Raw genomic sequence first — 17682 nt, forward strand, 5'->3', positions numbered from 1 at the left:
ATGGCATTCTATTAGATTCAAGAAACAGAAGAATATCTTCATAAACAAAATCTGGCATAATTCTCTCCCCTTTAAAATGTCCTTTATCTCTTGGAGAATTTTCAAAAATAGATTGCCTTTTGATGATGTTATTTGTAGATTTGGTACTAACATTATTTCTAGATGTTCTTGTTGCTCTTCTGCACATGTAGAAACAGTTCAACATGTCTTTAATAGTAGTGAAGCTGCCATCTTCATATGGAACAACATAGGGAATGCATTTGGAATCAAACATCAGCAGGAGCCTATTATTGCTACCTTCAAAAGATGGTGGGAGACAACGACCAACAATAAAGTGCACAATCAAATGCTTCAGATAGCTCCCACAATCATATGCTGGGAACTGTGGAAACAAAGAAATGCATGCAGATATGGAAAACAGAAGAAGTATCAGCTGAACTCGATGAGACACCAAATCACATAGACATTGAAAGCGGCTATCTCCAACATGGTACCAGGTGACTACACTCAGATGGAATGGCCCCTATTATGTGATAAGGTCGAGAGACTCAGACCATCTCAAAAATGGATTCAAGTTACATGGGAGTCTCCTCTATCCGGCACTGTAAAAATTAATACAGATGGAAGCTTTTGCAGAGAAAGTGGTAAGGCGGGCATTGGAGGAGTGGTCAGGAACAATCAAGGGGATTTTATTACGGCCTTTTCTATTCCTATCAGTTGAGATGATAATATCATGGCAGAGGCTAAAGCAGCAGAGTTTGGAGGAAAATGGTGTAGTCAGAATGGGTACACTAATTTCTCTATCGAACTGGACTCAAAGATCATAGTGGATATGCTCATGGATAGAAATCCTAACAACATGAAGATTAAAAAGGTTATAGATAGAGCCTCCCTCATTATTAAACAAACTAGAGCTACGGTCAGGCACTGTTTCAAAGAGGGGAATCGGGTAGCGAATTGTCTTGCTAAATTGGCTACAACCACAAATCAGAGAAGGGTGTATCATTCACTCCAAGATGCCTAGCAATGCAAAAGGACTCTTTCTCCTTGATAAATGGCATCTTCCTAGTATAAGGACAAAGTATGAAAAATTTAATTTCTTTGTTAGTTAATTTTGCTCATAGGTCTTAGGAAGGAGGGTGTATATATGTGAATCTCCTGTCCTTCTTTTGGGGTGATTACATCACCGTTGTTGTATTTTGTGGGGTCAGGTCTAGCCCCCCTCTTGCGTTTTTTGAATACAACACAACCTAGACGGCTGTCTAGGTAACTTTATATATAAAAAAGAATTGGGCAGCATATCTCATTGCCTAGAAAGAAGACCGTGAACAGTTCAAATACTAAAATCAACCAAATAGTCTATACTCCATAGTTTGCCCCGCCTCGCCTTATTAAAATTTTTCATAAATAACATTTTGCCATGTCCTTCCCCGCCCCGTCCCGCCCCAATAAAATCTTCCCCGTCCCGCCCCATTTAAGGTTTGACCTGCCCAGCCCTGCCCCATTTAAGGTTTGCCCCGTCCTTCCCCAATTGCCATCTCTAAATATCCCTGTTGAATGTGCAATGTAAAGTTCGTTATATGACAAAACATGAGAAAATTATACTGTACATATAAGGTAAAATTTATTTTGTATGTCTATATCTTATATTTTTAATCCTCTTGGCACAACCCAAAAGCATAGCTGAGTGGTGAAGGGGGTTCAAAACCTTTGTAAGGTCATTGGTTCAATTCTCATTGATCACATTTTCTTTTATTTTAGACCCCTTAACGTTAATCCTGCCTCCGGCGATAGTTGGGGAATGTGGGACCTTATTAAATTGGTCACATTTTCTCTCTTGTTTAATGGGTTAATTTCATAAGAGATTACTCAATGTGTAGCATAATTTAAAATGCACAATAGCTTTATGTTAACGGCAGTAAGTTTCTCAACTTTTTCATATGTCGAAGTTTATGAATAAAAATTAGATAAGTCGCTATTTCCATTAGCGTTAATACTATTCGGTTATATTTGTATCAGTTTTGTAACTTGTTTAACGTTTATACTATTCATGCTATGGAGTAGATTATTATGTTATGGTATAAATATTTAGTTTCAATACTTCTCATTTTTTATTTTTCCTCACTAATTGATTAGGATGCTAAATCGATAGGATTAATATCCACGATAAAAAGAATACTTCAAATCAGAAAACATTTTCTCTTTTTTATGTATTCAGATTTTATTTTACTCTATTGTAGTTGGAGGTTAAGGAGATTTCTATCGCTTTCATGGCAATCTAATTTAACTATATATAGTATTTTGTAAGCATGTGACGACCCGACCGGTCGTCTTAAGAATTAATGTCCCGATCCCTTATTAACAGCTTTCCCCAAATTTATTTCTGCTATTTTGATTTGCCGGGATGTTCGGTTTTGAGTTTCGGAGAGTTTTGGGATACTTAGTCCCTAAATGAGAGCTTAAGTGTTGGAAAGTTAACTGTAGTCGGAGAAATGTGAAGACGGTCTCGGAATGGAAATACGATGGCTCTGTTAGCTCCGTTGGGCGATTTCGAGCTTAGGGGCGTGATCGGATTGTGTTTTGGAGGTCCATAGCTAATTTAGGTTTGGAATGCCGAAAGTTGAATTTTTGAAGTTTCCGGTCCGATAGTGAGATTTTGATACGGGGGTCGGAATGGAATTCTGAAAGTTGGAGTAGCTCCGTAGTGTTGAATGTGACGTGTGTACAAAATTTCAGGTCATTCAGACGAGGTTTGATAGACTTTTTGATCGAAAGCGAATTTTGAGAATTTTGGAGTTCTTAGGCTTAAATCCATGGTCAATTCCAAGTTTCAATGTTATTTTAGGTGTTTCAAGGATTGGTACAAGTTTGGGTAGTATTTTGTGACTTGTTGGTGCCTTTGGTTGGGGTCCCGAGGGCCTTGGGATGAATTCAGATGGTTGACGGAGGAAATTTTGGAGTTAAGTTGCAACTTCAGCTGTTGGTGCTGTCATAACCGCAACTGCGGTTTGGGTTCTGCAGGTGCGGTGCCGCAGATGCGGCTCAGCGATCGCAAGAGCGGATATGTGGAGAAGCAGCAGGTTCTGCAGATGCTGGTAGTTAACCGCAGAAGCGGTACCGCACCTGCGGACGGGTAATCGCAGGTGCGAGAATTGGACCTTAAGTGTAAGTCGCAGATACGACCCCTTGTTCCGCATATGCGGGACCGCAGAAGAGGTCCAAAGGCCGTAGATGCGGAAACTGCTGGGCAGTTTATTTTAAAAGGGGTTCCGTGACTTTGGGGTTTATTTCACCAATTTTATCATGTCTTGGGAGCTTTTGGGGTGAGTTGAAGGAGAGATTTCAAGGGAACTTCATTGAGGTAAGGAATTTGGACCTAAAATTCGTTCCTATGCTATTATTTCACGGATTAGGACTAGAAATCATTGAAATTGAGGGTGAAAATTTGGGGAAAAACTAGGTCTTAGTGTTGGAGACCTTTGAGCGATGATTTGAGGGGCCATTTGAGGTCCGATTTTGGTACTTTTGGTATGCATGAACTCGTGAGAGTGTGAGGATTCTGAAAATATAAATTTCACCCGATTCCGAGATGTGAGCCCGAGGGGCATTTTGGTTATTTTACATAATTTAGCGTATTAGCTTAGAATTTTTTATACAATCAGTTACTTGAAGTGTTATTTACCTTATAAAATTTAATTGAATAGATTTGGGCCATTTGGAGTCGAGTACTCGTGGCAAGAGCGTGGTTTCGAATTGATTATTGAGTCGGTTCGAGGTAAGTGGCTTGTCTAATGTTGTGTGGGGGACCTTCCCCTTAGGATATGATATATTTGATAATTGAAATGCCTTATACGTGAGGTGACGAGTGTGTACTTGAGCTAATTGTTAAAAATCCGGTTTTCCTTAAGTATTTCAATTGAGTTCCTTTTCCTATTTTATTCTACTTGCGAATTTAGCCTGTTGCTAGTTTAGAAAAGTATGTTTAGTGGACTTAATTGCCTATTTGCTTAAACTGCCTTAATTGCATTACGTGAAGTATGTTAGGCTAGAATTAACTGTTTACTTGCTACGAAATTTAGCTTAATTGGGTATTCTTGTATTGCTACTGTGTGTTTTTACTTTGGGACTACAGGACGACATCCCGGGAGATCCCCTGCACGTATTTATGATCAGAACTAAGGTGCGGGATACCAAGAGATCCATAGCATATAATTGAGGATACCAAGAGATCCTCGGAATACCAAGAGATCCCTAGAATATAATTAAGGATATGAAGAGATCCTCGGGATACCAAGAGATCCCTAGCATATAGTTGAGGATACCAAGAGATCCTCGGGATACCAAAAGATCCATAGCATATAATTGAGGATACCAAGAGATCCTCGGGGTACCAAGAGATCCCTAACATATATTGAGGATACCAAGAGATCCCCGACTATCATCCTTGTTATGAGTGGTACTTCCTGGTGTTTGCCTTTATTTCTGTTTCCGTTATTGTACTCCTTGCTATCTTGTGTAGATTCTTCTGTAGATTCTCAATTGTACTGCTTATCTTATCCTGTCATCTTATTATTTATTTAATCTTAGTAGGGCCCTGACCTTCCTTGTCACTACTCAACCGAGGTTAGACTTGGCACTTACTGAGTACCGCTGTGGTGTACTCATGCCTCTTCTGTACATGTTTTTCATGTGCAGATCCAGGTACCGCTACTCAGGCCTATCATCCTTGAGGAGGCAACTACTCTAGAGACTTCGAGGTACATCTGCCGCGTCCACAGACCGAGAAGTCCCTTTCTATTCCTGCTTTTAGTATTTAGCCCTTCTATATTTTTCTATTCTTATTAGACATTCCGGAGTTAGAGCTATGTAGTATTGATCTTAGCTTGTGATTCATGCGTTTCGGGTGTTGGATTTATGTACTGGTATTGAGAGTTAAACATGGTGTAAGCCAAGCGGCACATTTAAACATTGTTACTACTTTATTTCCGTTTTAAATTGTTTTACTTCCGCAAAGTTTTGATTTTCTTCCGCAAATTAGGCTTACCTAGTCATAGAGACTAGGTGTCGTCACGATGGATCACGGAGGGCGAACCGAGATCGTGACAAAACAGTATATTTATCTGCATCTCTCCATATTTATTTTATTATTTCACATTAAATCTGGAAAATGGTAACACAAAGCCAGAGGTAAAGAATAAAGCTTCATGCTTTTTTTCCCAATAAATTAGAAGTTACAACATCAGAAACCAAAATACAATAAAATTCCATTAGTCTAAGAGTATAGTTTTAATTAAAAACGATTTAGACTTTATTCTAGTTCTTGAAATTACTCAAACTTTTTTTTATAAACTTTCCCTAGATTACCTGGGGATATTACAACAACAACAACAACGACCCAGTATAATCCCACAAGTGGGGTCTGGGGAGGGTAATATGTACGCAGACCTTACCCCTACCCCGAAGGGTAGAGAGGCTGTTTCCAGGAGACCCTCGGCTCAAAAAAAGCAATAGGAGATAATATATTAGTACCATAAAAATGCGTAATAAAATAACAACAATATATAAGAGATACGAAATATGAAATATAGGATACGAAATACGAAATACGAAATAGATGGCTGGTATAGTACAACTAGAAGGTAAAGCCCTGCATCAATAGACGACCACTGACATTCCTAGTCTAACTCCTAACTAGATAGTCTCTCTCAGTTGTGCTGTAGAAATATTCACCCTCTCCCCTAACCTACAACCTTAATGCTCGACCTCCATAATTCCCTATCAAGGGCCATGTCCTCAGTAATCCTAAGTCGCGCCATGTCCTGTCTGATCACCTCTCCCCAATACTTCTTAGGTCTCCCTCTACCTCTCCGCGTGCCCACTACAGCCAGTCGCTCACACCTCCTCACCGGTGCATCAGTGCTCCTCCTCTGAATGTGCCCAAACCATCTGAGTCTTACTTCCCGCATCTTGTCCTCCATGGGGGCCACACCCACCTTCTCTCGAATATCTGCATTCCTAATCTTATCCATCCTTGTATGCCCGCACATCCACCTCAACATCCTCATCTCTGCTACTTTCATCTTCTGGGTGTGTGAGTTCTTTACCTGGGGGTATTGTATTAGTAAAAAATAGAGTTCGATGGGAGCTTTCCATTTTTCAAATAATCGATATACTTATTTCTCCAATCTCAAGTCAAGCTCGTGGAATTTATTTTGGCATGACCTTCCTCGACTACGGATCTCGATAGCTGAATGACAGTCCCCGGGACAATGTCGTCTTCTTCGACCGACGATCCCAGATTTGCAAGCGCATCGGCCTCCTAGTTTACCATCTAATCATATGTCATTCAACAAAGATGTCATTCGAATAAGGTGACTGCTCATAAATTTAAGTTTGTTCTTTTATCCCTTAAATTTTCTATTACTCATTACACTTCAATTTTAATATGATGGATAAGTTATTTCATTCAGTACTACTTGCATAGGACACACGTGCGTTACACGTGTTTAAGAACTAGTATATAGAAATGTACTAAACTCACAAAAAAAACAGAGGGATTCAACATCTACTATACATACATGCAATGTATATTGTATATGTTAATCTGCATAGGGGTATGTTTTGCTCCTTTTTCTCCTATTTCTGTAAATTAATCTGCATATACATGCCACCAACGCCTAAGGACGACAACCGCTTATTTTTCATCTTTTTGTGGATTAAAATTTTGAATTGCAAGATCAGAGTTTTTTTAACCCCCCCCCCCAAATGACTATGGGTGTTCATATATTATCTCCAAAAAAGTGTGGCATCTGCCAACACTTCAAAAGAGGCCAAGGTACATTCCACCTTAACCTGTATCAACTATAACAGAGTTCTTAGCTTACAAAAAAATTCGTTTTGTCGTACCTTAGCCTAATGCTAGGTAACTACATTCTATCTAATTGATACGGTCATACTACACATCAAGGCAAGCTCTGCCAATCAAAATACATACAAGGATCAACTAAGTTAGCAACAAACTTTGCCAAGCTATCAACAGTCTGGTTCGCTTCTTTGAAACAATGAGACACTATACAATTAAGCTGGAGCATGATCTGTCTTAATGCATCAATTGACTCCTTCACTTTCAAGTTAGTAGAGTGATTTAGCATTTCAACCACTACTAGAGAATCCATTGCCAAGTCGCAATTTATATAGCCATGATGCATACACCATTGAACACCAAAAGGGGCTGCTTGGGCTTCTGCCAGATTGTTACTAGAGCATACAATTGGAATTGAGTATGCCATAATCATACCACCTGTATGATATCTAACAACCCCGCCTATTCCTACTTTTCCTTCTGCGAAGCTACTATCACTGTTGATCTTGACTCTGTTTTCAAGTTGTCTCAACCACTTAACAATCTTCCACCTAGGAGTTGGTTTGAGTCCTTCAACTAGTTCACATAGTTCCAACCATGAATTTCCAAAGTTATAGTTTTTAAAGGTTCTTCCCATCATCATTTTGATTATCCACCAAGACTAGTGTTCCATGGTTCCCTTCCACATTTTCTTCTGCTCCCCGTACCTATATGCGCATTCATACTTCCTAATTTCCCACACAATCACAATTGATGAGATGTGTAAGACCATTTTATGTACCCATTCTTCGGTTTAGTCTCGCACCATTTCTTTAGCATGTTGTTAATGGATATGGGCCGATCATCACTACCTAAAGGTTCACCAAACTTCCTCCAATTCTGTTAGTAGCTTCCCCATTCAGAAATACATGTTGAAGAGTTTCCCTCTTTGGATCATTGCAACAAGACACACTTAGATACAACATTGCTTCAAAAAACTCCCATAGTATCATCAAAGGGCAGCTAACTTTGTATCAATATCCAAGCCAAGAATCATAATTTAAAAGGAAGCTTTGGATGCCATACCTTATGCTTGGATGGATCATTCTGCCTTGGGGTGTTAGAGAGGAGATGAGTCGACTTGGTTAAGAATTGCCCATCTGCTGAAGGGTCCCAAACAGCATAGTCTTTTGCATTTGGATCTCCAATCTTTATTTTGGATATTTGGCTAATAAATTGCTCAGGTATGATCTCTGCTAGCTTCATAACATTCCATGTGCCTCCTTGAATGTAATCTTCCGCCTTTTCTTTAGCAAACTTTGCTGACATGGGATTACCTCAGCCAGTGCCCCTTTTCCTATCCAGTTATCCCACCACAAATTGTTGTTGCCCATTTGAATTTTTCAAGTCTGGTTTTGTTCTACTTTCCTCTTGATCTGCATCATCTTTCCCCATGAATGGGATTTTTTTGAGCTGCTAGCCTTGGCAAATGGATGAACTCTTGAACAATATTTTGCTTTCAAGAATGATGCACATAGAGAATCTTCAGTTTTGAATTTCCACCACCTTTTTATAAGCAAATGAGTCGCGTATTGCTTCCATTCTCTTAATTCCAATTCCTCCTTCCTCTTTTGGGTAGCACAGGTTTTTCCATTTTGCTAGGGTATATGTTGGAAGTGATTGGAGTACATGTTTGATTAGTATGACCTTTCCTCCACTAGATATTAGCTTGCATTTCCAGCCAGAGATCTTTTTAATAATCTTGGTGAGGAGATCGTCAAAGTAACTTAACTTTTTCCCTCATATATATAAGGGGTAGCCCAAATAATTGAAAGGAAACTGCTTATGCTTGTAACTGGCCTTGTCTATCATCCTGTTAGCCCTATAGATACCTTTGGAGATGTGCAAAAGAAACTTTTGTCTTCGTTAACTTTCTATCCAGAACTCTTCTCAAAGAGCTTAATCTACTTCATCACAAGCCTTATCGATTTACTCTTCCCTCCGCAAAAGATAACCATATCATTTGCATAGGCCAGGTGATTGATTCTAGGCCCTCTATTGTTCACAAAGAATGGAATAAACCTCTGATCATCATACAATCTATTTAATAATCTAGAGAAGATCTCAGCTCCTAATATGAATAGAGTTAGGAATAGAGGGTCCCATTGTTTCAAGCCTTGAGAAGAGGTGAAGAAACCCCTCCTAGTGCCATTAACAATTATCAAGTACCATACCTCTAAAATCAACCTACCAATAATCTCAGTCCACCAGCTAGAGAAGCCAAATTTTCTTAGGACAGATAATAGGAACTCCCAAGATACTCTGTCATATGCCTTCTCCGTATCCAGCTTTATCACCATATTTCCCTTTGGATTATTTCTTGATCAAGAAGCACATTATCAGTGATTAGCCGGACCTTCACGAATCCAATTTAATTCTCTGAGATTATCTTAGGCAGCAATGGATTCAGTCTTCTGGCCAATATTTTAGAAATGATCTTAGCGGAGAAGTTGCTCAGACTTATTGGTTTAAAATCATCAAATATGGCTAGAGATTCAACTTTTGGTATTAAAATTAAGCATGTATGTGAGTAGAACCTTGTAAGCTTGTTGCCATTGAAGAAGCTATTTACAAATTCTATGACATCTCTAGCAATAATAGACCAACACTTATGGTAAAAGGTGCCATTAAATCCATCTGAGCCTGCTGAACTTGTTGGACTCATATCTAGGATCGCTTCTCTGACCTCATCTCCACTCATCATTTGTGATCAGAAGTCATTATCTTCGTGGGTTATGCATTATGTAATGCAACTAATTACATCCCTATTTACAATAGTAGAATTCATATTGAACATGGACTTAAAATGTCGAACTGAAGCCTTGGATATCTTTTAATCCCCTTGAATCCATCTTCCTCTATGATTCTTCACTCTGTGGGGTTGTAATCTTATTCTTCTATCCTTGATAGCATTGTGAAAGTATCTAGTATTGCAGTCTCCTTCCTCGAACCATTTTATTTGGGATTTTTACTTGAGCATAGATTCTTGTATTGTCATCCATCGAACATACTCTGCTTGAGCTTTGTTCAAATCTATTCTTGACTGTCTGAATTGTTGCTTTGGTCCAGTTATTCCATTCTTTGTACCACTCTTTCCTATTCGTCAACCTTTTTATACACATCTCTGATGACTTCTCTAGACCATTTTCTAAGTCTCCTGCCCAGTGCTTTTAGTTTCTATTGAAGTCTCCACATAGGATTCCCATCCACATATCTATCCCACACCTCTTGAACTAATTCATAGAATCCTGGTTGATCGACCCAGAAGTCTAAGAATTTGAAGTACTTAATATGGTTAACTTGATCCTCTTTATGTTTCACTAGTAAGGGTCTATGGTCTGATCCTGATCTACTAAGATGCCTCACTACTGTATTCTGGAATTTGTGGATCCATGAATCATTAGTGAGGACTCGATCAAGCCTTTTCCAGACTTTTTTCTTGGAACACCAATTATTACACCAAGTATATATCTATCCAACATACCCTGCATCTGAAACCTCACAAAGATCAAGACATTCTGCAAAATCATAGCTTTTTGAAGCTCTATGTGGCCTGCCTCCCAACTTTTCACAAGGTTCTAAAATAACATTGAAGTCACCACCTATACACCATGCACCATCAACTTGCGATTCTGTATTCACCAAGCTTTACCAAAGGTCTTTCCTTTCCCCAGCAGTACACTTAGCATAAACCGCAGTTATGAAGATGCCAACATCATCATTATTTGATTCAAATCGTAGAGTCATTTGTTGATCATCCATGTTTATCACAGTAGCATTCACATATTCTGACCAAAAGCACAATATTTTTCCAATATCATTACATATACAATGTTCAAATTCCAGGAACCTTTTATATACCTCTATTTTTTGTTTGTGAACAAATGGTTCAAATATTGCAGCAAACTGAACCTTATTCTTCTTTACTAAGTTTTTAAGCCTATGATCGACTTTTTGAGACCTTATTCCCCTAATATTCTAGAATATTGCATTGATCATCAATCAGTTAGGATTGGTATCTTTGTATTCTCCCCTCAGAGTGAGGTTTGGATTTTAGTTTCATTCCTTTTCACTTTTCTTGCATCTACTTCTGCTTCTGCCTCTGCTTCTTCCTCTAGGGGACAATCCTTCATTATCCATCACTTGTTTTAGATGTTGTTGGTAGCTATCTTCTTGCTCATCAATAGGCTGTCTACTTGTTCATCTTCCGAGCTATTAGGAGTCTCCTCCTCAACCTGCTTTAAACAGTCATTGTTTGTTGTTTGTAGAGCCATCTTGTTTGTAGATGAGTCATTTGATGCTTCCCCAGATCCACCACCAGCTGTATACCCAGTTGGTTCTTAATTTTTGATCCTAGGATTGATGACTCCGTTATAGAATCCTCTACTCTCTAAATGTTGTTGCCAGATTTTTCAGTATAAACCTGCTTTGCTTTTCCTTGGACTTCTGAGCTAATTTGTGGTATTTCATTTGTCTTCTTCTCCACATTGTCTATATTATTAGAGGTCTCCATTCTGTGAGTTGTCCCTGCCATTTGGTCCTCTTCTTGACTGGCGTGTTCCCCCCTCGATGAGGTTCTCTATGATCCTTTGCTTTGCCCTATTTCTGTTCTCTATCTTCTTGCATGTCCCCGGTTTGAAAGTCACATTTGGTTTCTTTTTAGGATCTTTCTTTGAACTTCCATTCCTTTTCTTCTTCCTTCTTGTTCTCTTCCTCATTATGTTGTCTTCTTCTGTGCTATCTATCTTTTCTGTGATGGGTACTTCTTCCTTCCTTGTATTTTCCAATTTGAAAGTTTCATCTCTTTCTGAATTCTCAGGCTGGTATTCATTTTTGTTATCTTGTTTTTCCTTGGTTTCATTAACTTTCACCCCTCCCTGTTCTTTCCTCTTTTCTACTCCGACCGCTCCTCTGCTACTTGCCTCATCACTAGGATTAATTATCTGGTGAATAGCTTGTTGTGGTTTACCCTTCTTTTTGATTTCATCGGTTATCTTGCCTGCCTCTTCATTACCCTCTTGTGTCTTTTCTTCCATTCTTTCTATCTCCATTTGTTCTTTCTGTTTCTTCTTCTCCAATACCCTGTATTCAATCAATGAATGCCCGAGTTTTTTATAATGCGTACAATACTTGAGAACTCCTTCATACTCCACCATCTGTGTAAAGCCACTCAATGGAGAGTCTTAATCTTCTGATCCTACCCAGATACTGGTTGGCAGTGGCTTCAATAGATCAAACTCCACTCTAACCTTCGCCATACTAGGATGGGTCCTTCAGGCATTCGCTATGTCCATCTCTAATGGGATTCCAACTTCACTCGTTACCTGTTTGACATAGTGCCAAGTGTCTCTGTGAAATGGAAGTTGAGGTAATAGAATCCAAACTGGGACAATTGGTATGTCTTCTTCTGGTTTAAAATCTGACGTCCATTTTTGGAGCCACATTTGACGGCCTTCAGTTTCGATAACCCTTTTGAACCATATTGTATTGACATCCTCACCGTTAGTAAAATCCAGGAACACATTGTGATTATCATAAACTCCAATCTTAATTGATCCCTATAGGGCAAATTTCTCCACACTCGATCTAATTTTCTCAATTTGTGGTCTGATTTTGATAAATCTTCCTACAATGGTTCTTCTACATTCCTTAACCATAACTCCATAGTAGTCATTTGCTTTGAAAATTACAGCAGGCATTCCGTTATGGGTTGCCTTTCTTGCAATTACAGCTTCGCATCCACGGGGAGAGGATGACGCAGATGCGGGAGAAGCTGTGGTCACTCTAGTGGCATATGAGATCTTCCCTGTGTTTCCTTCCATAGGTCACTCTAGCAGGCATTCCGTTATCGGTCGCGTTTTCAATACACCGAATAGTATGATGTACACTTTTAACTGATTTCTTTGCAAGATCATAGTTCGGTTTTATTTTTTCCATCCCCAACTCATGAGAATGTTATGCAATATTTTTTATAATTTCCAAAAGAACACCTTTGGTAAAATTTCTATTTATATATAGTTGATATACTGCAATAGAAAATCTATTGCAATGCATAAATAAGAATTTAATTAATTAAGATCCACTTTGGGGACATGTTTTAGTGAAACCACAAAAACCAAAACAGTACTATTTCCTTTTAGAATTCAAAAACCACAACCATGTGTTATATTAGGTACAATCTGAAATTCTCTATTACCAAAGTTGAATTGAGTTTTTTATTTTAATAAAAATTTTAAGACATGAGTCAGTGTTTAAGACGAGAAATTGCCCTTTTAAAAGAAAAAAAATCCTTCTTTACGGTATTAATGTGTGATTTTTTTGTGGTCTTTTTTTCTTCAGAAAGATGTCTCATGTGGATGATAGCAGTAAAAAAATTCTTAACATGTTGAAAACATCAATGAAACGGTGGGGGCCAACTAATTAATTAATCAACTATTGAAGGTCATAAACTAAAAAATAAATAAAATAATGAAGCAATTAGGCAGATGATGTTATGACTAAAAAATAAATAAAATAATGAAGTAATTAGGCAGATGATATTATGACGTAGCCTTCAAGAACGGTTTTTTTCAACAACTTGCTTTGAAACTTAATCTAGTCATGTGGTTTTTCTTCTTTTAAACGTCTAGTACGTACAATTATTGTTCTCTAATAAGGAATTCATGATCTTGAATTGCCAGTAACGTTACCCATCCTGTATTTAATGAATGCTAAAGAAAAAATAAAAATATATTATGCATTTTTATCTAAATTATTGCAAAACAAAAAAATAGATATTCAATACATTCCCTTTCGTAGTATTTATTTGAATGTCTTTTGTTAGCATTAGTATTGATTTGATTTTGGTTTGGGCTTTTGTTAGCATTATTTAATTTACTAATATTAATGGCTATAAAACTTATTGGAGCATTCAAAAGTTCTAAGTCCAACTTTGAAATAATACCTTACAAGATAAAATTATGAAAGTTTTTAAGAAATATTTATAAATTACATCACAATAAATATATTTATATATTAAATATATCTAAAATTTCTATATATGTAATGTCGGGTTGGTTTGGTTTCGATTTGACTTTCTTTAGTTAAAACCAAACCAAACCAATAATGGTCGGATTTTATTTTTCAATACCAAACCATAATCAAATTATTTTCCTCGGTTTGATTCGGATTGTCGGGTTGGTGTGGTTTGTCGGATTCTTTTGTACATCCCTATGTATAAGTATAATGATGCACAAAGTGGTCAAATTACAACCTGTCTCTACTCTCTAGCTTAATGTGTTTATAGTGAAGAGATTGAAACATTAATACTACGAAAAAGTAAACATTACGCAGAACTGCCCAATTGATAACCCAGGAAAGGACAAAGATTGGAAGTCAAAATCACTCAAAGGCAAGGTTAATTAAAGGTTTGTGTATAGTCTAAGCAAAACTTTACCTTTTCAGAAGAAACAAAAAAAATATGTTTACGTGTCTTCTTCTTTCTCTATGAGCTAACAGGGGCAAATCTTCACGATCCCACGTGTATATATACAGCGGAGAGATAGCCCGGGCTTTGCCCGGGCCCAACATAATATTGGCTTGTAAACTTATAAGCACTCAAAGATTTATTCTACAGTATTATATATATTGAAAGTAAATATTTTAATGTTATTAAATTTGTTTCAGAACCTGATATACTTTCATTGTCTTTTTCGCTCATAGTCAGGAAAATAAAGTAATGGCTGTTGTAGAATGTTGATACTGCTTAATGTTAGCAAAAAATTCAATCTAGCGTGAATCTTACAAGTTTTTAATCAAATTGCATATATGATCAATCTCTACACGAGATGTCTTACTTCTGTGTATGTAGTATGAGAATAAGTGATGAAACATATTTTTATGTTATTGTCTGTATTGGTTGTGCCTTTTTAATAGGAATTGATTTTCAATAGCTATTACGTTGCATGTTTATTTATCATATTATAAAAGGTCTCTTGTAAAACTATTTTCGCCTGCATGATTATCCATGTTAGTACTTCCGAGCAGGAATAATTGCCTACTTTGCTCTTTTTATGTCAAATACCTACATTAAACAGAGAAGACTTAGTAGAGCAAAAAATAATATAGTATAGCTCCTAGAATTTTTACTTGTTGTAAAAAAAAGAAGCGAATGAACAACAAAGTAGCAGAATCTCATAGGAGATAGGACCAATAGCTAAAAATAGTATTGGTAGAAACCCAATTATCAAAACTCTAAGAAAACCTAAAAAATCCACTATGTTGTTGACGTACATACCTCTGAGTTCTCTAATAAAAGTCAAGATAGGACTATAATACATTGATACTTGAGAACATTTTTATTGTATATAGATTGTTTACTATCCTTAGCATAGTAGAGAAACTCTAGTAAAAAGATATAGTACATACCAAACAGTAGGACAAAAATGAAGTTCTTGAGAAGCAGCAAGAACACGTCACACCTATAATTTATGTTATGCATTCTATTCTCTCCATATTATATTCGTTCTCTCTCTTCTTATCTCATCAGCCCAATACCAATCTGAAAAGTACTATTTCTCTGATCTTATGCCGTTTATTTTTCCATTCTTTTTTTTTGTATGTGTCGTCTTGTTTGCAGTTTCTTATCCTTGTTATGGTAGCAGTGTTCTTTGGCTCCTATTATGAATTCCAGTTTCTATTTACTTTTTTCTTGCTTTGCTTCTTCTTCTTTTTTTCCTTGCCTCTATGAGCTTCCTTTCAGGTAAAATAAAAATGATATTGATGGTTTGTTAGCCCTAATTATACAGTCTTATTAATATTAGCAATAGGGCCAATATATTTTTATTTAATCTAGTAAAATTGTGTAACTACTGTAATTTTATTTATTTGTCAATCGTTGATTCGTTTCTAATCCTACTATCAAAATCAATTAACTAAATAGAGATAAATGACAGGAATTAAATTTTATCAAACAAAAAAGAACCTTTATGGGATTGAAGATAATATTAGTGAGATTATTAGTTTAAATTATAAATTTATAAATGTCAATTTTCAAGACATTGGATAAAAGAAATTAACATTTCTACGTACTCATCTATAATAACTAATTATAACGTAAAAATGGAATCAGTAAAATAGGACATTTATTTTGGGTGAATACATTTAATGTGGATAAAACTATTAAGTACCACTGTAACCTACTTAGCGTCAAAGTAGAGAATTTCCTTTTCTAATTTCATGGCAAACTTGTAAGGATATACTATCAGATATATTAAAACCAAATAGAGCTCTACAGTCTTAGTAATTAATATCACTAAATTTCCTAACAAAATCAAATGCATTCTCGTTTGAGATTCATTTTGCTGACTATATATTTGTTCTCTTAACTATTTATGGGTGCAATATGAATTTGTAAAGATAGTGCACACGAAAAGTTGAGTCAACAATGCTAAAAGTTACTCTGATAAGGAGGGCCCACGTGGTGAGATAGTAAAATAGCCATAAAGCATGCGACTGTACGTGTCTGGAAAAGTCAAGTGGGACCTAATGGTTCAGTGATGTGAATGACGCGTGTTATGGAATAAATTAAAATACCAGGGTTTTTCGGTCATTTCGCTTTGACGGGAAGCTCCTCTCGATTACACTTTATTAATAGTAGTAATATATATATACTAGATTCTCTACACATGCCTTACACGTGTATACCGAATCATGTAATACACTATTTTATAAAATAATATTAATATTATTAAAAGACATATTTGATTAAATAATTACACATAAAATAGTGAAGTACAAGTTGATGTAAATGACCGATGTGGATCATAGTGTGTTGACTTATTTGTCGAGATCAAGATGATTGGATATTATTAAAAATTATACAAAGAAAAATTAAATTTTAAATTGTGATATTCTTACTCACAATTTAATTTCATGAGGCGTGCACATATGTAATGAAGCATACCACACTTAATAACAATATTCGTGGAGTATGTTTCTTTCATCTATTTTTGTTGCTCTATCATGATTAGGACTCTTGTTGTAGACATTGATAGCCCTTGGAATGTAAATAGGGCAGGGTAGGACGGGGCAGGGCAACCCTTGACCCGTTAAAATTTTGACCCACTCTGCCATACTCCATTTAGCCTTTTGTCAAAATTTTGCCCCGCCCCGCCCTATTAAGCCACGTCCCGCTCTGCCCCGTTGAGACTCTCTTTTATTTTTTTCTTTATTTTTTATTTTGCAATATTCTTAATTTCTTTTATCTTTTCAACTTTCGATTGAAACATTTAATATACTGTTTAGTTGTTTATGCATATTGATTGAATAAAATATAATTTTTATCAATATTATATAATTTATCAAATTTTTTCTTATATTAATGTTTCACTCCAAGAACAAATACAAAAGCACTGATGGTCGTTAATGGTCCAGAAATATTTCGTCTTTAAAAATGAATAACATCTCTACTACTCTAGATCGATTTCTCTTCAGTGGGTAATACTTACTATTCTAAGATACGTTTATCAAAAGCATGATCTTGTCACTGTTCACTAATTAGAATACGATAATGCACATTCGTTTTAAAATGCAGACATTTGTAGTTAATTGAATTGTATCTCATTGCCTAGAAAGAAGACCGTGAACAGTTCAAATACTGAAATCAACCAGCACTACAAGAAAAAGCCTTATCTGCGACCAACATTTTGGGACGAGTTAATAATCCCATCTTTAAAAGTATATGTATTGGGACGACATTATATTGTGGTCCTTAATTTTGTATTCTATAGCGAAGGTACTAA

General features: G+C 36.5%; 1 protein-coding gene across 1 annotated transcript; it reads right to left on the reverse strand.

The window, feature by feature from the left end:
* Positions 1–6962: 6962 nt before the first annotated feature.
* On the reverse strand, positions 6963–7505 carry LOC138871141 (uncharacterized). The gene has a single exon (XM_070149001.1). The coding sequence runs from the start codon at positions 7503–7505 to the stop codon at positions 6963–6965; it is 543 nt and encodes a 180-aa protein (XP_070005102.1).
* Between the last annotated feature and the right edge of the window lie 10177 nt (positions 7506–17682).

Source organism: Nicotiana sylvestris, chromosome 6 (assembly GCF_000393655.2).
Source record: "Nicotiana sylvestris chromosome 6, ASM39365v2, whole genome shotgun sequence".
Classification (NCBI taxonomy): domain Eukaryota; kingdom Viridiplantae; phylum Streptophyta; class Magnoliopsida; order Solanales; family Solanaceae; genus Nicotiana; species Nicotiana sylvestris.

Coding starts and splice junctions, on each gene's coding strand:
- LOC138871141 (XM_070149001.1), bottom strand. CDS start 7,505: ATGATGATGGGAAGAACCTTTAAAAACTATAACTTTGGAAATTCATGG.